General features: G+C 41.0%; 2 protein-coding genes across 5 annotated transcripts in view; both read left to right on the plus strand.

The window, feature by feature from the left end:
- The first annotated feature begins 364 nt into the window (after positions 1-364).
- On the plus strand, positions 365-4,659 carry tlcd5a (TLC domain containing 5a). 3 transcript variants are annotated; one of them, XM_083984405.1, is made up of 3 exons: positions 365-570; positions 1,990-2,193; positions 2,487-4,659. In XM_083984405.1, the coding sequence occupies exons 2-3, from the start codon at positions 1,998-2,000 to the stop codon at positions 3,017-3,019; spliced, it is 729 nt and encodes a 242-aa protein (XP_083840531.1). In that variant the 5' UTR covers positions 365-570; positions 1,990-1,997; the 3' UTR covers positions 3,020-4,659. The 3 variants fall into 3 exon arrangements, with proteins under 3 accessions (XP_083840531.1, XP_083840532.1, XP_083840530.1); XM_083984406.1 differs by lacking the exon at positions 365-570 and adding an exon at positions 1,714-1,822; XM_083984404.1 differs by lacking the exon at positions 365-570 and having other exon boundaries at positions 1,758-2,193.
- Positions 4,660-7,535: 2,876 nt separating this feature from the next.
- Positions 7,536-23,428, plus strand: part of arhgef12a (Rho guanine nucleotide exchange factor (GEF) 12a) — a 43,028-nt gene continuing 27,135 nt past the window's right edge. For both annotated transcript variants that reach the window (XM_083985470.1, XM_083985471.1), the window contains exons 1-2: positions 7,536-8,480; positions 8,671-8,890. In XM_083985470.1, the coding sequence (XP_083841596.1) occupies positions 8,859-8,890 (32 nt within the window). In that variant the 5' untranslated portion in view covers positions 7,536-8,480; positions 8,671-8,858. The remainder of the gene's footprint in view (positions 8,481-8,670; positions 8,891-23,428) is intronic.

Consider the following 23,428-nt stretch of genomic DNA (forward strand, 5'->3'; position numbering starts at 1 on the left):
ACTCGCTCCAACTCTCCTGCGGTTCATACCCGGGTCATGCACTAGCTATGTTAGGATATAAGCTCTTCCATTTTGTCCCCCTGCTGGAGAAAAAAAAAAAAAAAAAAAAAAAAAAAAGTGTAATACCTGCTGTTGACCACTAGGTGTCGCCAATGCCAACAAAAAAGACACCAGGCAACAGCCCCATCGTTCAAGAAGACACCAAGGAGGGTGAAACATGCCTTGCCTTGTGTTAAATACTACACAAACCAGCTGTAACGTCTTACCTGCGGCGTAGTAAGGGGTGGTACCTGCAGCAGGGCACAGCTGCTGTCGTTAACACAGTTGCTTCATTTGCGTGAACGCGGCGGCAGATAAGGAGGTAGGGAAATAATACAGGGATGCTGAGATAGGGAGATAGGCAGCTGGCACCGCCGGCGGAGCTCAGATAAAGGACAACAAACCAAACAGTAGCCAGTATTGTCTGCAAACAAAACCATGGACAGTTTTCCTCCCAAAGACAGCGGCTTCACGGGGCACAGCACACCCGGGATGTGAGTGAAGAAGCTGCCACAGATGTGCACCTATCAGGTAATTATGTTTATTTTTTTATTTTTTATTTTTTTACTGCGTTAGGGTAGCCTACACTTCCATAGGAAAACGGCTTTGTTAGCCATCTGATGCTAGCTGCTATCGCCGGGGCTAACAGGGTGGTAATGTATCCCGTTAAACGGACTGGATAAGCTGTGGCCGTGCTGCCCACTCTCAGTTCACAAACATTTAAGCTACTCTCGGTGTTATCATGCTGTATGTAGGCTGCTACAGCAGTAATGGACTTTTAAAAGCCTTTTAAGTGGACGGATTTATAGTCGCCCACTGCTTTCCATATGTAGGTTTCCATGGGAACGCAGTTCAAGTCTTATATGAAGATAGCCAACTTTCGTTTTGTGCAAGTTGAAAAGCTTAAAATCTATTTACACTTTCATCACTTTACTTTACCCATTCAAAAACATCAGCTGTTGACAATTGACACAAACAAAGAAACATAGACAAACAATATAGACAGCACACAGTCTGTCCACACACAAACTAAGTGTCTCATCTGTTAACTTTATTTAAACAAACAAAAATTAGCCTAAATAAGCATAACCTAGATGGCAGCATTACCTAGTACCTTACACAGGTTTAAAACAACATGTTTGATTCATAATACCTTACATAAAATCTATAATTTATTTATTGTATTGCTTGTATGCTGCTATCTGAAGAAACAGCTTTTGGGAATGGTCATAATCCAAACTACATGTCTACTTCTGTTCATGTTCATGCTAAACCTTTTTGTTAAGTGTGTTAAAGGCGCGGATAGAGTGGTTCCACTATCACCGCTTTATCTCCTAATACCATCCTGACATTCATATATCCATAAAACTATTAACTTGGCTGCACACACACTGCAACCAAGACAACAACAACACATCTCTTTTAGGCTTATTTAGTCTTCAAAGGGCACATGTCATATGACAACCAAACCAGTCATCCTGTGGGAGCTGTCTGAGGCCTAGCACCCAGTAACCTCTCATCTAGTTTTGAAACTTGTTTGGAGTCTCTTTGAAAACCAAGTGTACATCTTGCTCCAACCCAGTGAGGGTGGGACTGTCCATCTGCATGGTCTCACCTCCTAGTACAAACGTCACAGAAGAAGAAGAGACGTCCCCCTCACCCCACCAGACCCTCAGCCTGCCAACTATAGTGCTATTATAGTTCAAGCAAAGGCTAATTGTTGGTCACTTACAAAGGATTGCACAGTCCAAGTCTTGGGACGGTAATGCTGTGTCTTTCTACTGTAAGCGATATGAAAGAGCAAGATGTGCCTCCCATCATGTATTTTTCTCTCACCGTGATATATGATTCAGAGTTGGCTTGATGACTCCTGGCTTGCAGGCTTTTTGAAAAGGAACTGTGAGTTGGATTTAGCTGCTTTTCTTTTCTTCTTTTGTTTGTTGTCCTCAGAAAAGAAGATGGTGCTGCTTGTGGCTTGTTCATTTCTGTGCCTGTGCTGTTGGGGCTCTTTCTACTTTACATTGTGTCATGTGAACGGGTCCAGGAGCTTTGAATGGAACTGTCGTCTCGTCACTCTGGTGCATGGCATCCTGGTAGTCTGCATAACAGGATACATAGGCTATGTGGATGGACCATGGCCCTTCACCTATCCAGGTAAAATGCTTATTTTCTGTGCATTCAAATTATGGAATTATGACATATGTATGTATATTATTAATACAATTAATTACTTTTTAAAAATGGATATGTTTGCACTAATAAGATAAGTCACAAATGATCAGGGCTGCCACAATAATAGAGTATAATTTGACCTATAGGTTATTCATCAGAAATGTGTTTCTGCCTGTTGATATCAACATACAGTTCCTGTTAGTTGTAGTTAGTGATTCTTCTGTACAAGTTTGTCAGCTAAAACTTTACTGTTTCTGTTTTGTGGGTACTACTAGGTACAAAAAACACCCCTCTGCAGATAAGTGCCATGGTTTTCAGCCTGGGCTACTTCATTTTTGATATGGCCTGGTGCGTATACTTCCGCACAGAAGGACCCGTTATGCTGGCCCACCACACCATGAGCATCTTGGGAATCCTGTTGACCCTGTGGTTGGGGGAGTCTGGCATCGAGTCTTGCGCGGTACTCTTTGGCAGCGAGATCACCAACCCACTCCTGCAGGCACGCTGGTTCCTCAAACAGACAGGACGTTACAGGTCGCTGCTGGGGGACGTCGTGGATGTCGTTTTTGTGCTGCTGTTTGTGTTGATGCGAGTCTTCGTGGGAGGCACAATGCTGTACTGTGAGCTGATCTCCCCGAGACCCAGATTCTTCATCAAGTGTGGGGGAGTGGCCATGTACGCTCTCTCCTGGGTGTTCATGGTGGATATTGTTCGATTCACCATACGAAAAAGCAAGAACTGGCACAAACCCAACGTAGACCATCTAGGGACAGTAGCAGCTAATGGTCATGAAGGGAAGAAGGACTGATTCGCCTCTGGTTATGTTTTTGGACACGCAAGGGAAATGACAAAAAAAAAAAGATCAACTTTTTGTATATTAAACTGAGATTAACAAAAGGATATTTCAAAGGCATAACTCTCTGTGGTGAGAAATATCCTGTGACATCTGTCTGTGAGGTCCTCATTTTGAATGCAGTCTTTGCTGCTGAACACATGCTAGATTATATTATGTAAACGACTCTGGTGCAGAAACAACATAGATGTAGTTCGTGTTATTGAAAAACCTGAAAACCAAAGCACTTTCTATAAACACATGAGCAGATGTTGCTTTCAGTTGGCGTGAACTGTTGCCTAGTCATATCTGGTAGTGGAAGGTTCACTGTTAGGAAAGAATAGTTTACATGAAATGGCCATAATCCTTGTGAAACACTTATCAAAGAGGTTGGACTAGTTTCCTTTTTTTTTTTCTTTCTTTTTTTTTTTGCATTTTTATAGCTTTGAGCAGATGTGAAAGGTATTCTCAGGGAGATGAAGTCATACTGGAAAGTTGCAGCGAATTCCAGAGAAATGTGTGTCATGTGTTTGATTACTTTGTTTAATATAGTTTATAGTAATTCCTTTAAGTGTTTGCCTGAAACCTTATTCCAGAGCCTGCCTAAAAATGTTCATTTCTACTTCCCTCATGTACACGGATACATAGAGAGACACCTCTCAATGACATAGTTCTACACTGTTAATGCTATTTATTTTGCAGTCCATTTTAATATATAAACTATGAGTATATTCAAATAATTGGTGAAGTTTAATCAGAATTTGTATGTCTATTTTCACCAGCTGTGTGAACATGCACCATTTAAATCTATTAGACAAAAGCCTGACAAAAGATTTGCACTCTGATAACCCTGATCCATTTTTACATCACTATTTACACGTTGCCTTTACACAGGGCAGTATTGCACATTTGACCTAGTAGTGCTCAGATGATGATAATAATGTTATTGAGTTATCATTTGTGAGAATTCTTCTGTCCTATTAAATAATTTGAAACATACTACAATACATAAATAATTCGATTTGTTTCATTTTTAAATTTACATAGGTGAAATATTTTTATTTGAGTGAATGTCTGTTCTAGTATCTTGTGTTATTTTGCATACATTTGTCATATTGTGATTTTTAATTACTGGGAAAATAATAACCTTTATGTTGTGACATCTATTTCCGACCATATCAAATACAACACAAAAGTGCATCATGCGATGAAGACGGATGACTTGTTTTAAGAGAATATTACGACCTGTCCCACTCATAGACTGCATTTCCTTTGCTCCAGTTCACAAAAGCTACCCACCTTCTAGCTGCCATCTTTATGCTCAGATTTCAAATCAGTTTCATTATTACTGTGACCTTATCTTGTTTATCTTAGTTGACATGGATTTCTGCAGTAATGCTAAATCAGAGTCACCATTCATCCCTTTGTTTTCCCATTCACATTGGATTGATTTGATGCGTTGCTCTTATACAAGGCCTGTTTACATGGCTGCTACTTTTACAAATCATGTGAGCGTTACCATTTACATCCAAGGAAGTAAAAAAATCTGGTGTGTGCCTTAGTAATTTGAATGTACTTTCTTAATGTTTTGGTTGTTTCAGTTTTGGGTTTCATTACTTGCCTTTGTAATCCCTGTGTTAAATAAAATAAAGCTCTTGTTATATTGTTTGTATGTTTCTGAATGCATTTCAAACCACAAAACTCCAACTAAAACCAAAGGACAAGCTGCATGTTGCATTGACTGCACTGACATTGAAGTTACCTAAACCGTCCACATGATGGTGTTGAGTGATCAGTGAGAAAATGTGAAAACAGTCTTTTGGTAATGCTGATATGAAGACATTCAAAGGGAGAATAAACACTTTCACAGCATTGCAATTTGAGAGCAATGTCAGATTATACCTAAAATACAACAGTTCCATCATGTTTTCATGCATTGTGGCACACAATGTGTGATACCGCATGGAATATTATGTATATTTCATATAATGTAGCATTGAACAGGAGGTTATCAGATGGCTACAATAAAAATGACAGCAATGTACAACAGTAGAAATGATAATCATATACAATACACTGCCTCATACATGCAGTGTGCTAGATGACCAACAAAAACAAACACAAAATGGATCATGGAAAGGTTGCATGACACGTCATGAACACATACCCTGGCTTTGCACCTACCATCACTAAAATTACAAATTATTACAAAAACAAATGTGCATCTTTGTTTGCAGCAGTTTCTCATAAAGTTGATAAATGTATGTGTTAATAAACCTGAATTTGATTCTCATTATCAAAATGAATAAACATGAAGAGACGAATGAAAGTCTCCAGATCATCTTGCATTTTCACTGTTGCTCGCATGCACACACACACACGCTGCTGCTTGAGTGTGTTTTCCCTCTTTACCTCTTTGTCTTTCAAGCTTTCATTGAGGATGAGTTAAGAAAGTTTCATCAGAATGGGAGAGGAGTGTCTTCATGTGAATTGTGGACAAAGCCTGGCCTGTAAGCCGTAAATAATGAACATAATGACTGGTCGCCCAGTCCCAGACCTACCACAGACAGACAGAAAGCCATGGAAACCACAAAATAATCATACAACACATATAATTATCAAGTTAATCAGCCACCTAAAGGAAAGTGCATCCTTACTGGAATATTCTCAGGAGAGGTTTACGTACCATGGAAAAGCAAAAAAAGCAAACAGTAAAAAAAGATGGAGAGCTGTAGCCTAAGTTACAACCTGTAACCTAATGATTATTTTATTATCAGTTTGTCTATTGGTTGCATTGTTAACAAAGTGAAAAATGCTTGTCAGTTGGACCTTTTGTGTGATGATTGTCTAAAACCCATAGATGTTTAATAGATTGATATAACAAAGAGAAAACCAGTGAAACCAGTGACTTGAATAGATCTGTCACTGGGGAAAAAAGACAGATTTTGGGGTTTGTGCTTGATAAATTTCCAACATGTTTGCAGAAACTGTTGTTGATTCATTTTCTGATGTGCACCTGATTGATTATCGTAATTGACTAATAACACCTCTATCTTATTCTATCACTTTCTATTAGAGAAATAGTTGAGCAATCAGTTGGTTGACTGTCTACTCTAATTCATTAATAGTCTAATTGCTGCAACTAACAGTTATGTGAGGCACTTTTAAGACAGTTGATGTTTAGTTTTATGTGTCGCCTCGACAAATCAGAGAATCACATAATTGAGGCTCTAGTAAGCCCATTGAAAAGCTGCTACCGATTCACTTCTAGGCTAAGGTGGCATTGGTGCAATAGTCTGTATATTTTATGAAATGTATTTTTGTACTTTATTTTTTATTTTTGTAGCCTACTATTTATATTGTTTGATTGTGATATGGACCTGTGTCTGAAATAAAGTTTATATATTTATTTCCATTATGGATCATATCAATTACTTTTTCAATTCAAATTCCAATAAGCAGTCTAGTCTGAATATGAGGAGTCTGACAGTCACAGGTGATGTATTATTTTGTATTTATGGTAAACAATGAGCCTAATATGTTCCTGTCAAGCAACTAATTGAAGAATGTAAAACTCGCACACAAGTTTTGCTGAAACTTTATTTTTTGTTTTGTTTTTTGTAGTGTTTATTTCACACCAGACCACAGCAACCAAACAGAACAAACTACAGACACCAACATACCAATACAGCAACAGCACAGTTAGAAAACAACAACACCTGGTCTGAAAAGGGGATGGAGGAAGCATAGCTTTTAAATTTCCATCCCCCACATAAAGACACCATCAAGACATACATAACAACAAATAAGTAAAAAAAAACAAAAAACAACAACAACAAAAAACAAAACAAGCAAGCAAACAAACAAACAAAAAGCATTGCGAGCTCCCTCAACAGTCCTACATTTGTCCTATATTATTTATGTATTTATTTAATCCATTTAATTTAATTTAATTTAATTTAACCAATCCGTCTTCCCTACTGTTCACATCAAACATCTGCTGTTTAAACTTGAACTATTGTTTTTATTCAAAGACGTTTACCATAAGGATTTTAAATGCTGTGTTGTTAGTTAGTTAGTTATCTTGTTATTGTTTAAGAGTCTTTCTCCCACTCTCGGGCTGTGCTGCTGCTGCTGCTGAAACAAAGTGAGTTTTCCAGTTTTCCCATCTCCCGGCGGAAGTGGTTAGTGGAAGAAGAAGCGCTACTGACTGGACTCAAGCAGCAGCAGCAGCAGCAGCAGCTAGCTGGCTAGGGCGTTGCTAGCGGCAGAAAGTGGGATTTTTTTGTTACTACCTTTCCGCAATTTATATTCCCGAACAAACAGCGTTTTAAGTTGGAAGAAAAAAAAAACAGCGTTTGGTGTTCGCTTAAAGTTTTAACTTAGGTGCCTATGCGGTTTTTTCCCCTTCTTTCCTGGTCGTTGTTGCCCAGAGTGACTGGTTGTTACGGTGTGTCCCGTTAAGTTAGCTCCACAGAGTTAGCTTCCTGCCTGCTGCTCCACACACAGCTCCACATCCACGGACGGAGATCCTCCTCCCGAGACACGGCTGCGTCCTGCTAACATGGAGTCACGGAGCGTCGCTGCGCTGTGCTGCTAACACTTAACCCAACTCAACACACCTCACCCACCGGAGGGGATTTCTCTCTTTTTTAACCCGAAGAGACGTTTTTTTTTGTGGAGAAGGACACAACGCAGAGACAAAACACGACACAACACGACACAGTCAACGTTGATGCGGTTGTTGTGTTGTATAAATATTTCTCTCGGTGGTCGGTCGCTTCGGTCGCTTCGGTCGGTCGGCCGGCGGCGGCTCATTGTTGTGAACGGGGAGTTTGCTTTTGCTGCTGCTAGTTTGCACACGAAGCAAAGTTTTTTCTGCTGAAAGAGCTCATCTGTTTTGTTAGCTGGTAACGTTAGCTGCTGAGATTCAACAGCAAACCAGCCAGTTAGTTCACCGTGAGAAATAGGGTTTTTTTTTTGGCTAAAGAAGAAAGGCAATGTGCTTTTAAACCGACTACTTGACCCGTTTTAGCCGGTGAATCATTAGTAGCTGCCGTTGTTTTCGCTCATTTAGTAACGTTAAACTCGGTGTCGAGCTCTTCTCGTGGTCACACACACACACACACACAGAGACAGCAGGCATTTCTGGGAGCAGGGAATACCAAATGTGACTGGACTGGAGGAATTTCTAGCATCTTCAGACATCGTTTAGGCACAAAACGGAGGCCATTCAAGCCGAGCCGAGCCGAGCCGAGCCAAGCCAAGCCAAGCCGAGCTGGGGGTGGTGGTGGTGGACGGATTATTACATCGCAGGGCCACGGTGCCTGTTTCATTTGGATTTACGGATTGTTGTTTACACGTCTCAACATCGGGCGGAAATCTGAATCTGGGATGTGAATGCAAAAAGGATTCATACAAGGAGGAGTTCATACATGTACGACAACTCGTCCTAAAATATTGCTTATTGTTCGGATAGAATATCATCTGACTGTAATTTACACAGCTATAATACGACAGAGGCCCCGATTATTATTATTATTTTTTTTTTAAAGGTTTTGCACTGTAGATCCCCCTGCTGCTGTGATTGACAGATAACGTATAGGTCATATCTTTATTTCCTCTAGTGTTTGGACGGGGGCCTTGCAACAACCCAGCAGTTTCCTCATTAATTTATTCCCAGCACCGTTTCCAAACTCCTTCCTTGCCTACTTGAGACGGATGCCAGAGAAGGACGCTCCAGGAAATCGCCTCATCACACTCTGGAAAATGTTAATCGGATATAATTTGCTGCAAATCTAGAACCGGAAGCCCAATGAGTGACACACAGTCCAGCTTCACTGACAGGTATGCGACACAACGAGTCTTTATTGGGTCTATTAATGCACTGTCTTGCACTCCACAGTCACAAATTGAATCCTCACAGTAGCCAAACAGAAGATTTTGTTAAAGTTTCTTGATTTAGTTATGTTGCTGCTTATCTGAAATACAATCCACAATCTGGCAAGAAAAAAAAAATATATAAATGCATGGTTTGAGTGAAGCTTTTCTCTGTGGTGATGTGCTGGGTAATAACTGTGTTATACAATCTAATTACTAAGGGAAGCACATCAGATCTTAATGGAAACACTGCTGATCTCAGCATGGGTAATGGAGTTCTCTGCAGAAAGTAAAGTACTACTTGTCCAAAGACTGAGAAGGCCTGCCACTGTTTGTGTGCCAGGGAACAGTCATCGATGATCTCTCTTACACCTTTCAACCTCACTATTACCTCTAAGCCTTTAAAGCTGACCTTCTCCTACACCTATTAAAACAATCTCTGGATTTAGACAAAACCTTAGCTCCCGTCAAGTAATCACCTTATCTGAGGCATCTGTCAGCTTAAACACAAAGGTTGGACGCTGTTGCTAAGACCAACAGGCTAAATAATGTGTCAAGGCCTGAGGAGCTCACTAAAAGGTGGAGAGGGATCACCGTGTAGCATCCTAATCCATTGACATTATACTGTACGTCAGTATTCTCTGCGTCATCGTCACAGGAACAATTTCCTCTTTGTTTTTCGTACCTGGAGAATAAAGAAGTTTTCATTCTCAATGTGATTGCACCCTGGATGTGAAATGAAGCTGTTGCATTACGTCAGTTCTTCCTCCCTGAATCCCACATACCTGCTAGGAGAGCAGGTTAATACAGAGGAATGTGGTCTGTAGATTCAGACCTAAGGGAAGCTTATAGCACAGGTTGGGATATGAAATATCCTCATGGCTAGAGCCAGAGGCGAAGCCCAACCCCATTTTTACATGACCCCCTCCCCCCACTGCAATGATGGCAACAGTGGCTGGCACCAACCACTAATGTGATGCTGTTATGGTTTTGTTTCGCTTTTTTCTAGATATTATTATGTCTCTGCTCATTATTATCTGTAGCATTTACAAATTGTCACTTCAGTCGACCTGTAATGACATTAAAACTACAGATGATGAGCACAGGGAGATATTCCTGATTCCTGAAGCACCTTATGTTATGTTGCTATTTCTCTCAGCAGGGTTTCAGATTTGCTGTTGCATGTGACGGAGCTGCACAAATTTATTGTCTTTTCATTTTCGGCTTTGTGTGTTGATGCTTTCATAGTGAGTTTGAAAAAATAGAATAGATAGAGAGAAAAAACACGCACATCCCCAAGTCTAAATGCTGGGTGCTGGACAACACAAGTAAATCATTGGAAAAAGGAAAGTCTGCACACCAACAACAGCTCCAGAGCAATAATTTATTGTTAAGGTAATAATAAATTATTTCTCTGGAGCTGTTGTCGGTGTGCAGACTTCCCTTTTTCATAGTGAATCTGTTTGTTTTGGTTTTGCAGACTCTGATTCCTCAAAGACGCAGTCGTTCGTTACTCTCGCCAGTCCAGCATGATTCATGCCATGTTCATGCAAAACAGTGTGACAGCAGTTTGTAGAATGTGCAAGCAAAGAGCCACCTCTGTTGTGCATAAACTAAGAGTTTTTTGCCTGTGATGTGAATCATTATCAGGATGCAACAGCTGCTAAACGTTGTTTTCCATCATGGCCGATGATAATGACTTAATTGATTAATGCTATTGTGGCTCTCCCTCGTCCCTTAAGTCTGTCTGTGTTCCCCTGTCCTTTGCTCTGGCTCCTGCGGCGTGTGGTGTTTTGCATTTTGTTTTCGCTCAGTTGGCCACGGTGGGAGTATGCACCCAGCATCCATTGGGGTTGGGCCGCCAGCCGATGGGTCAGTTTAGTGTGCTGTTAGCTCTTTGTCATAGAGTTCTGCTGATCTCCACGTTTTTCCCACCCCCCCTCTGAGGCCCTCCCGGGAAGTGGTGCTGGTGACATCACTAATAGTAAACAATAGCTTTCAGGGGGAGCAAACTGGCTGTCCACTGTATGCTCCTCTCCAGGTCTGTCGGCGTCGCTCAGGTACACCAGGCCGGGCTGGTTAGTGTGTGTCTTCATCGTGGCCCTGCAGGGGAAAGCGTTTGCAGTTATTCCTGTGATTATTTAATGATAATAGGGTTGCAAATAACAGTTTTGTCATGAATTGATCCATTATTATTCCTCCACAGTAATTTTACATGACTCGACAGTTACTCATTCACCCATAATACTGTCAATTATAATACCAGTCACAATTTACTACAGCCTAAGGTGATTTTTTTTAGATTGCATAGTTTGCCTAGCCACCAGTCCTAAATGCAAAATAGCATTGTACTCAATAGCTAATTAAACAGGTTAATTGATTATCACCATTCAATTAAACAGAAAAGAGGGGAAAACAGTGACATGCAGCATTTCGATTCTATTGTTTATTTATTAAATAATTCTATTATTTATTTATGAATGAGAAACTCTTGAAACGTGCTCTCTGGTTGGCTGGATTTTCCATTCCGTAGAAACATGGCGGCGCAAGATGGCGACACTCTCTAAGCAAGACCCTTGCTATAATGTATAAAAGAAGAATTATAAGGCTACGAAAACCAAACAGATTTGATTTTATAGCGATTATTCACTTATACAAATATATTGATCGGTAGTATATTCAGATTTTGAACCTTGACAAATATTACACACTGGACCTTTAAGTCCGTTAACCAGTATCATAATTGTGTAAACAGCAGCTGATGATAACATACCACTGCAGTTGATATTTGCCTTACTGCAGTGGAATTTGTTTCCTCATGAGAAATGTTTTCATGAGCCGTTTTGACAGCTTGGTCTGCTTGTATGCCTCTCCTGCATTTGGCATCGCTCTCTGATAATGCAGTATGCTGCTTGTCCTCCATCTAGTCTACTCTGCACTGATACTGGACGGCCGCGCGCTGTCAAGCTAAGACGAACTGTGAATTAAAAGGAGTATATCAACAAGTCATTTAGAGCGCTGATCGGTGGAACCAAGGCACCGGCTCAGCGTGTAATGCAGGATGGTGATATTTCTAAACTAGTTATGCGTCTTACCTCTGCCAGTGAAAGGATGAAAATAAACATTTGCAGGGTGGAGAAGTTTTAATACAACACCACTTCAGTTCAAAACGTATGAGAACATTGACATCTGCAAACACTTAATTTAGCAGTTTACATGATTATAGCTATAAGATGATGCGTTGCTGCGCAGTAGGGCAGTGAGAGAGCCGGCTGCACAATTGCATGTAGCTCATGAGAAAATGAGAAGAGCCAGTTGCTGAGAAAGATAACTCTTGAATACTGTCACTTGATGATGCAATGATGAGAAGATTAATGGGTTAGTCACATGGCAGAAAATAAATAACCTTTTTATCGATAATTAATGAATTGTTACAGTCATTTTTTTAAAGCAAAAAGACCAAAACATTTCCAGCTTCTCTAATATGAGGATTTACTTTAGATTTATTGAAGACAGTTATGGTAAACTGAACGTCTTTGGGTTGAGAACCTTTAAAAAAACAAAACAAATAGGCTACTAGTATTATGCCCTGTCCCACTGCTGTTGAATTTGTATGATTTTCTCCTATGGCAGTGATGCTTGAAGACTGTGAAGGATTTCACTTTCTTTCTTGAGCTCAAGTCAAGAGCAGACATGAAATTTTCTGAATAATTTCCAACCTTACCTTAATCCTAGTTTGATAGCCCATGGGCCTTTCTACTTCATTAACATCTTAGTAACAGCGTTTTCTTTTAGGTCACAGCAAGTTCGTGTCAGCTTTAATATGCTTTTTGATTATTTAATCAGAGATTTTCTTGCTTCAAAATGGAGCAAAGTTTAACTATGTTTTTTTTTTTAATGGAGAATAATTTTAAACATACTCCAGGCTGTGAGCATGTGTGCAAGACTACATCTTTGTTCACTGCTTGTAGGAAGCACCAGCCACCCAGCAGGGTCTTAAAGACTCTAATTGAATTTATATGCTGTTAAACATGTTTTAGCTTAAATAATCAAGATCCTCTGTTTACAAGGTGGTGGTTCTGTCAAAAAAGAACAGCTTTACAGCACACATCATCTGTAAAACAAATGGCACCAATAGCAGAGATGTTTTACAACATGGTTCAATGTAGCAGCACGTGTATATGGAAATCCCAAAGCAACGGGAACACCTGCACACTCTTATTAAATCAAACAATTGGCAATAAATTCTGTCTTTATAAACAACAAACAAGCAGATTGTGTCAGAGACAGTGGTCCGGTTAGCCTCCTGCTACAGAGTCTTTCTAATGTGGGCAAGAAAAAAAAAACATTGAAAACACTCAAACTGATCTTGCTATGTTATGGTACATGAGGCGTGACTGTAGGACATGCATGTTCACAGCAGAAAAGTAGAAGCAGCCTGATGAATGGTGAACTGCATTGACCAAGTAGTAAAGTAAGCATTTTCTCCAACAGTTTGGTCTTACCTTCGCTTATGGGTTGCTGTCATCTTGTTGATCCATGTAAATGATGGTATTTTTTTAATTTCAGAAGGAGGACAATAATGGCATTTCCAAGTACAGACACAAGTACATTGAATCATATGTCATAAAAGGAGAATAAGTCAAGCTTTCTGACTAGAATAAGTCAGGCTTTCTGCATAGAATAAGTTAATCCTTCTGTCTCAGTAGTGATGTGAATTTTGGTTTTAAAGGAAACTATAAACTAATCACGTGCATGACATCTTATGTTGTGATTTCACCTTTGGCTGTCTTTGCCCTGCTACAACTTGAACTGTCAGTGATGCATTGGACACAAAGTGCTGGGAGCAGGTTATGTTATTGATGACATGGGCTGCACTTTGGTTGAGATGGACAGCTACATATTTTCAGTGTAATATCGTCCAGAGTTTTACACAAGATGGTTAGAAAAGCTGTGTTGTTTTCACCAGGTGAATAGTCGGTATTCAAACCTAAACATCTCAAACCTGAAAGTCTACGCTGAATGACTGGCCAGCTTCTTAGTCTTGTTTATTTATAGAATGTAAATGAAGACCGTAGGAAGACTCACACTTGGATGTCACTTTGGCACGCACACACCAACTCTCACCATAGTCATTTCTTGCCAGGTCCCATTTCACTCTTTTTTTTTTCTTTTTTTTTTTTGCACACTGCATTGCGTACATCTTTTATTTCATTCTCAGCATCAGTCAGTCCCTGCAGTTTTCATTACTGCATGCCCCCAAGGAAGGAAGTGTTGTTGCATCACTATTGCCTTCAGCCATTAAGCATGCATAAATGAAGAGTGGACAAATTATTCAAAATAATAATCCTGTGGTTTGGCCTCTGTAATTTTTGCATGTTTTGGAGGGGTATCTTTCATTTTTCCTTGCTTCAAAGTCAAAGTCCGGCCTCGCTGACAGAGAAGAAATGGACACTGAGATAGAAAATCGGAAGGAGACGGCAGAGAGGAAGAGGAAACGTCCCAGGGGTAGCGATGTTGCAGAGTAGCTTGGAGTCTGGACATTAGCTGGGGCTGTGAGTGCTTGCTGGGGGAGTTGGGGGGGTTTATCACCCAGCCCCGTGATGCTGATGCTTGTGGACACCCTCTACAATCCGGCCCTGTTGGCTGAGAGCGCTCCGGGGCCAAAACATTAGTTTCACTCCACAAAAGACAGGATCACAACAATGGAGGAAAAAAAAAGGGGACAAGGAAAGAGAGCTGTCTTGCCCAAGTGTCATGTCCTCACATGTCCATGTAAGGGTTTTGTAGCCATGAACTAGGCTCATGCCTCCGAGCTAACTGCAGTGGTTTAAGAGCTACGATGGTGGTAGTTTATCTGCTGTTAGAGTCTTCATTTTAAATCACATTGATTCCTTAAACAAGAACACACAAAGAGCACATGTATGTCCGCTGAATCTTTAATATACTAGGAAATGGACGGTAGATGTTATAAAAAAAACGCTGTTTGTCGACGGGATGTGATTTATGTGGCATGTTGAGACTCCCCTCCCTCGGGACGCAGAATGAGGATGCTGTAATTGAATGTCGTCGCTGTGTGCGAGGAGAGGGAGAGGCCGCTGCGCTGTGATCAACGTTAACCCCGACTCTTTCAGCTGATTCAGAGGTGACTAGACTAAAAGCCCTACTCTCTGTCTTCACAAGAAACAGGGTCAGAACACAAAGTCTCTCTCTCATCAACCTGCAGTCGTGTCGCGTGGAAGACGCTGCCTTCTGAAGTTCAGTCCCTTTGATGGGTGGAAGACAAGGAAAGGCAAAAAGGAAAAAGAAATTATCATCCCTTTGCAACAAGAATCTTCGGTGTAGGTATTCTTGTTGTCCCAGGAATGTCTTAATGACAGGCTGTTTCCCTTCGTGATGAATCACTCGGTATAAAGTATCGTCTCGCTTCCACCGAGCTACTTTTTTTCGTAGTAAGTATAGTGTAATAGATGGAAAATTTTATAGCTTTGGGGGGAGAATGAGGTGTCAGTCATGCGCTTTTTTACTTCAGGTTGCATCAGCTTAAATGTCATCATAGGTCTGCGTCGGTCTAACAGCTGTTGGTAAATCTTTTTAGATCGCCACAGGATACCAAATCAGACGCAAAACAGCGAGTCGCTTTCAGGTGTTAATGTGCTCCTGGCTGACACTTCAGCAGCAATACAGGGACAGTCTACTACCCCAACCTGAACTTAAAAAAGAAAAGAAAAGAAAAGAAAAGGAAAGTGATGCATTAACAAGATTTTCTGATTCAGAGAAGTTAGTCATTGATTTAAAAAGAAAAAAAAGTTCTCTGGTGGTTTTGTGGCCTGGCCTGTGCTGGCGACCAGCAGCAGCAGCAGCAGCAGCAGCAGCAGCAGCAGCAGTGTGGACAGTGTAGCATGTTGAACCACCTCCTTTGCTTTCCCAGTGCTGGAGGACAGCAGACAGCATAGCGTGAAGAAATGTCTATCCCCCGGCCCTCATGTCAGGAATCCTGATGAGGTTTATTGGGGCAGAAAGGGCACCGTTTTCCCCCTGAGGCTGTGGCTTGAGCTCCACAGCTATTGCTCTTGTCTCTCTAACGCACACCACCACACCACCACACCTCTCTTTCTCTCTCTTTGTGTCTCTGTCCGTCTCGTACGCTAATTTCACCGCTCTCCTTCTTTTAAAACCCCACATAGTATACGACGTCTACCTGGATACACCGCTCGAGCCACACGCCGAAGGTCACAGCTGCGTGTTTGTCGTTAACAGACTGTATGGAAGACGTATCAGTGCGTGGGAGTAGACTGCTGCTTTCTTAGTAGCAGGGAGTGGAAAGCGGACAACGTCATGCAGGCTCTGTGTTGTGAGAGCACCCACATTGTGTGACTCAGGTGTATAGATTAGATAACAAGCAGTGTGTGTGTGTGTGTGTGTGTGTTATTTCCTACTGACTGGCTGCAGGCATGAATCAGGCGGTTGAAGAGACTGTATCACTACACACCATTGAGATAGAATCACAGGCCAGGTTTTTTTTTTTTAAAGAGGTGGCGTGAATGGCTGGCTGGCTGGCTGGCCCGGCTGAAAAAAAAAAAGGTGACTTGCCAGTTCCATAGGGTACTTGGCTGGCAGGCCCGGGGTTGCATGAGTCAGCGCAAAAACAAAACAGCTGAGGACTTTTGTGCCGTCACCACAGAGCTACTCTCCGGCCCTGCCAAGTTTTGCAGTGTAATGTACCGTTTTAAAGATGTTGCTGCAGCAGCGTGCAACGTTTCACCCTCTGGAATGGAACACACCTCGGTCTGATCTCCGCAGCCTGCAGGCAACTCCCAAAACTGTCCAATCCTCAGACTGCAGGCCCCGCCTTTCTCCCCAACCCCAACAACAACACCTGTGCTGTGATGTGTGTGTGTGTGTGTGTGTGGCTCTGCCTCGGCTTGGAGACTCAAACGCAGCATTGTCTGACACAGGACGGTGAGGATAGAGCTTTAGTTTATCAAGCAACCGCCTACTTTATTGTCTTAGCATTAGGGGTGCGTCAGTGTACACGTGTAAACGTTTACACGGAATGAAACTTGTTTAATAAGAATCCCTAAACGATACACGCAATTTATTTATTTTAATTTTAATTTTTTGTGAGTAAGTGTGACAGCGCCAGCAGCTAGTAAACCATTACGTAGCCTGATGTGGCGATAGTTTGAAAAGAATGAATAGAAGACCTTCATTTATTAAAGGGATAGTTCACCACAAAATTCAAATTGCACTCATTATCTACCCACCCTCATGTGGACTAAGGGCTGGGAGAAGTTTCAGAGTCCTCCGTGGCTTCTCTGAGTTACAGGGGGTCTCGGCATAGCAGTGCATGTCCTTATAACGGTTGCGAATGGATACCAACTGTCTTCGTAACAAAAAGACACACCAAAAAACATCCAAATACCTCCATGCTGCTCGTATGTAATGTCCGTCTTGTATTGAAGCCCCGAAATGCGAAATTGTTCCGAAAAAATAAAATAAGTCTATATTTCAAGCTGGTTTGCAGCGGAAGCGCCTCTTCCTGGTCCGTCCAAATCTTGCGCGATTTGCGCCGGCGTCAGTGCGATGAGGGTGAGTAGATAATGAGTGAAATTTCAATTTTGAGTGAACTATCCCTTTAAGACAGGTTTTAAGCCGGTATTATTATTATTAGCAGTGTTTACACGGAATGAAACAGTAAACATTTAATAAAAATCCCTAAATGATACACGCAATTTTTAATATATATTTTTTTACAGGGCGCCCTGGAATGGGTTCGCCCTGAGAGAGGAGGGCCTCCATTACGATTACGGACCACAGCCTGGTTTTCCACACAGCAGCAACACTCTCAGTACAGATCAGTGATCGCTGCTGCGCTGCTGCTGTGTTTTTAGGATTTGATTTTCGTGTCGGGACGTCACGCTCACAATTCTTCCACTTGTGACGCTTTGGCCAATCAAAGCGGGAGAAGCCGACGGACGCTACCGTGTACACGTTTAAACGGAAAGCATTGCACAGTTTACACATCCCTACTTAGCGTGTGTGCCATGCCTACTTTTATAGAGCTTTTGCACACACAGGGATACAAACTAGTGGCAGTCAAAGCCAGGCTAGCACCATCACCTTTTTTTCCATTTTTAGTTTACATTTCATGGGCATAAAAGAGAGGAGAGGTAATACCATTTCACTGGAATCGAGAAGATCAAGTTGGTGTGATAGATAGCTACAGAGCCTGTGTATCAGGGAATATACTCATAAAGTTGAGATTTTCCCCCCAACTTTGCTGTAGTGAAGCTGTGTGGTTTTTAAGTCTGTCAAGCACATTTGAGAATAGCGGCTGTTGCTCCACCAACTTTTATGTGCGACTTCACAGGTATCCTGTTTTTAGTTTTGACTCCAATGTTTTTGTGTTGATCCTGTTAATACGACAAAATAGCAACCACACACTCAAAACACTGTGCATATATCAGTTTATTGCAAACTTTCAGTCATTGTGACCTTCTTCAGGCATCAAATTGATTGTTTTGAGTGTGTAGTTGCTATTTTGTTGTTTTCTAAGTTCAGCTCCAGCACCTCTTCCAAGTATTTTTCCTACAGATGAGCGGCGGCCTTTTTCACCGTGTTGATCCTTTTAAAAGTTTCCAATCAGTTGGTTGTAGTTCAACTCTGATTTAAACTGGAGTGTAAATTAGCATATAGGCCTATTCCAGGAGGAACTGAGAATAACCTGAAGGACTTCCCCTGAATCTTGCATGAGTTGCCTCTAGTTCCTTATTGTTCACTGTTTTCTTTCCTCTTTTCGTTTGGGAAACCCTTTCACAGAAATGGCTGTGTGTCAGAGTCCCGCTCCCTCAGGGCTGTTTGTTTCGTCCCTCCCTCTTTTTCACTACTTTTTCTCTCTCTCTCTCCATGGTCTGGTCTGGTCCTGGCCTCTCTTGCTGCCACTGTTGCTGCAGTTGGCCCAGCTCTGCCACAGTTTTCCATCAAAACACCAAACCTCAATGGAGCATTCAAGCCCAGGCCCGCTCCACTGCTGCCCCTCCCTCCCATCCCACCCTGTTCTGACTCTGCCTTCTCTCTCCCTCTCCCTCTCTCTCACTCCCTGCACATTTAATGGCTGCGTCCAGGAAGACTTTTACAGCTAGATCCTGAAGGCACCGAATGGACTGAGGGAAACTGGCTCTTCAGCGCTGTGTCTATGTCTGTGAAATACTGCTTCTGCTCTAGCATTTTGTTTTCAGCTTTTCTCATACAGCATATAATTAATTAGCAATATTATTTCAGAAGATATACGGTACTCATATACTTGCAGATGTTACATCGCACCATGCCTACTGTCCACATTTTATGTTACAGTGTAAGTGTGTACTTTCTAGGGCTGCTCCTAATGTTTGTTTTCATTATTAATCTCTGTTGTAGGGCTTTGGCGATATGACCTAAAAAAATTATAATCTTTTTTCGCAACAAATCCTAATCCCTATTTAAATCACAATTTCCCAAAATTTCCCCCAGTATTTAAAATCAATTTGCAGATGACAAAGAAATTGTTTAAAACAAGTTTCAACTTTTTGTTTTGTTTTGTTCCGAAACAACAAGGCAAAAAGGCGCCACACACACTCTGATACCACGCACCTGAAAACTTAACAAACTTAAAAGACTTGTCCATGTGAAAGATGGTCAGATGACAAACTTACACAGACATCTGCGTGTGCGTCACCTCATAAGAAAGGTGCCGCTAAAGAAAAATAAAAAGGACGCTGCTGCGCTCTCTCACCTGCAGCTCACACGGGCGCTTGGCTGGTTCTCTCCTGTGAACGGCAATGGAAAGATTTGTGATAAATACTTTGTATGTATAAAAATAAGCCTATTGAAACAAGTCAACATAAACTACATATTCAAATAACAGGCCCAGCCCTACTCTGTAGATTCTTCCCATATTAAATATTTTCATATAAAAGAGAAAGGTGGTTGTTTTGGCCAATCAATAGTTTATTTTTATTTTTATAAATAACTAAAAAAGAGAGAAAACAGCACACTTGAGAGGCAGGTGCCAAAAATCATTGCCATTTTTGCTTTAATGTAAACAAACAATTAATATAATATCAGAATAGTTTAGTCAGCTAATTGATTGGTTGACTATTTGTTTCCTACACTAGTACTTTCTCAGTTATCACATAATATCTGAGTGTGTAGTGAAGTCGAGTGCTAAAAGTACCATTAGGACATACAGTAGAACAATAAACTACTGTTGTCCACCAGACAAAGAACTCACTGCTGATGTGAAACCATTGTGATGGCTCACTAGAGATTTACTGTGAAGTTATCTGAGCTGTGACTGTGTGCCAGCGATACTTTTTATGGTAATTCAAGAGAAACGTTGCACCGGAAGACCCTTTAATGGGACCAGTCAACCTTGCAGTGAAGAGGAGTCTGTAACGATGAAGATAAAGGGCTAGAGCGGCAAACATCTCCTCAGAATTTAGCTTTGTCACAGCTACAGTTTCATTTCTCGGTGGCTGCTATAACTGTATACACACTACACAGACTTCTGCTCTGGAGGCTCTTATGACTACCTCTGAGTATTTTAAATACTCACTGTTTAGCCTGTCAAGCTGTGTAGCTGCACTAAAAGCTAAATGACGTTATTGTGCGTCACTCATGTGTAACTAAAAACTGATACGTCGCTCTGAGGCCAGCGTGCTATTGCTCTATGTTTATTTGCGTATAACAAATGAAAAATAATTATTGTGCATCATCTTAAAAGTAGTATTTGCTCTCAGACTTATTTTCAGTTTATTTAACATGTGATTAGCTGTGTTTGAGCTCAAACACTTTAAAATAGCACACAAAATGCTGTTGCAAAATGTAGGTTATGTGGCTGTGTTTTGTATAAGGGAAATCCCCCTAAAGTCCAGACCACAAACCTTAACATCTGTCACTATGACCACAGCTGATCAACTGGAATAAATATGAATATGTAGTCAATGTTCAATTTGAGACTGTAATGCTGCAGCTTTCTGACCTTTATTTCAATCATGTCATTCCTTTTAGACATTTTTATGTTCTGTTTTGGAGGTTACTTTTGACTTTTCAGTACTCTATGTCTTACAGAAAGAAGTCATAAGAAGTACAACTTCCTCTTCTCACACTCACTCACCCATTGCATTATTTTCATTCTTGAAATTTTAGCATAGCAAGTGCCCTTGCTGATGTGGCATTTACCATGTATAAACTTCACTATTGATTTTATTCTGGCTCAGCAACATATCTCTTTCCAATCTTTGGTTTCCATGAAATTCAATAGTGCAGATAGAACAGTGCATCACAAGGTAAACAACAGGGAAATGCAGCCGATGTGATAACTGTGTTCTATTCTCTCTGTGTTACCAGCATGAGTTAACATGTCGACATTGATCAGGCTTGTTTAAGTGTTTATTTATAAACCATCTTTTTGCTCATGTTACAGAGAAGAAAATGGCATATGAAATTATTTGTCTCCTCATAACATAACATAGAATCAGGTTGACTGTTGTTATCAGCCGCTTTGCTAACATACATGCAACACTCTCTGTAATGAGTCAAGATGGAACTTAAGTTTGCGGTTTGTGTCAGCGCCTTGAAATAGGTCTGATCTGATCTGTATTTGTCAATTCCTCATTTTCAGAGACAGAGAGGGACACTTTGGCTTCCTGAATGAAAGTGACTGCCCGTCTCTATTTACAATAGCTGTTATCATTGAGTACAGTAACTGTGAGAAAGCATTCAGTCTGACTGGTTGTAGAAAGCACAGCGGCCGGTTAGGTTTGCTAGTGAAAAATGATTTCTTCACCCCAGCCTGCCACAATTTGTTTCCCGATTTTCTCTTTTTAGCTAAACTTGCATAAACATTCAAGTTTTTTTTTCACTTTTCCTTCTGTCTGTTGGGATGATCTCTCTTCTTCATCTGCCTATAGGTCTTCTGCTTAGCCCAGTTATGTCTTAGGCAGGTCGTTTCCAGCAAGGCGTCACATGTGTGGACACTGTTAAGACTTTGTGTGTTGTAGAGGTGCATCATTATGTCTGAAAGCGTGACTCATTAGTCTAGTTCAGTAGAAGCATTATAGACAGTCTGATACAGCTCCGTAGAACTCGCTTTGACTGTCATGTTTTCATTTGTTCCCGTACGTTCGACCAAGAACAACATCCGCCCACTCACTTTTGCCATCCCCGAGCTTGTGCATACGTGTGTCCCAGTTCGCTGTGTGTGTTTATGTGCTGACTTTTCCGTCTCTCCAATTCAGAGGTTTCTTAGGGAGTGGGCTACTTAAAGCTAGTTTTTTTTTTTTTTTTTTTCGGCTGGAGGCTCTGGAACTTATTACAGTCTGAGGCATTTTCATAAACGGGCCATTCAGCTGCCCCTGCACGGGTCTGAATGGGACACACTGTCGCCAGGAGAAAGAGAGTTAATGTGGGCTAGTTAGTCGTGAGACCTCCCAATTACGGGACACTGGTGTTCTGAAATTTGTAGTTACTCGTGCTGCAACCCTGCTTCAGTCACCAGGTCCCATTGTCTCAATAGTTTTCATTTCTACACGTTACTAAGCATATATGGTGTACAGCGTTTCACTGAGGAAAGTTGCCGTGAATACAAAGATGTGGGCGTTAGAATAAAGTTTGAAAATGGATTCACTTTTATTGGATTATTTCCTGGCTGACACATCAAGTCTCTCCCATGTTTTCCACCTCACCACAATAAAGAAAAATAAAATGTTCTAAATTTAGACTTTATGGTAACTATGTAACAATATAACTTTGAACCCAGTGGAAGTGTTTTTTTTTCTTCTCATACTGCATGGAGACTGGCAAAACATGGCTCCTTCTGACTGTAGAAAAATGAGCCATGCTGACTGCGCAGACCCCAACCAGGAATATTGTAGAGCTGAGGGGCCACCCAGATAATTGGCATAAACTTCATGTGTTCTGGAGATTTTCCATTCAGTGGAAAGAGCACTACAAATACAATCTATGATTAATATTACTCTTTAAATTGCTAATGACTTTCAGAGAGCCAAAACATAAAATGGGAATTTCTCTCATTTTAAAATGTTGCTTACATTACGTCTTTATTCATCTTTCCCAGAGCACTGAAGAAAATGTTCTTGTGTAAGAATTAACCATTTCCAGCCAGGTCAGATGCTAATGTGTGCTCTTTTCAGTTCAATGCACAGAGACTTTTAGTCCTAGATTTTTATTCTGAGCTGCCTTTGAACATTAAGAGTGTAGTATCTCTAAGTAATTTTTTATTCATGGCCCATCTGCCAAACAGAAATGTTAACACGCACACAAATCTCTTACTTCCTGGAAACATTGCGTGGTGCTGCTGACCATTATTCCTTAAATTGTCTCATCACTTTTGCGGCTGTAATCGGTCTCGGGTCAGGCTGCCTCGGAGGAAACGGCGCTATGGATGTAATTACGATATGATTATTACAGTAAAGTCGGGATGTCTGTGAGGAACTAAATCAC

The sequence above is a fragment of the Trachurus trachurus genome (assembly GCF_905171665.1).
Source record: "Trachurus trachurus genome assembly, chromosome: 13".
Taxonomy (NCBI): Eukaryota; Metazoa; Chordata; class Actinopteri; order Carangiformes; family Carangidae; genus Trachurus; species Trachurus trachurus.

Coding starts and splice junctions, on each gene's coding strand:
- tlcd5a (XM_083984404.1), top strand. CDS start 1,884: ATGATTCAGAGTTGGCTTGATGACTCCTGGCTTGCAGGCTTTTTGAAA. Junction 2,194..2,486: donor ATGGCCCTTCACCTATCCAG/GTAAAATGCTTA, acceptor GGGTACTACTAG/GTACAAAAAACACCCCTCTG.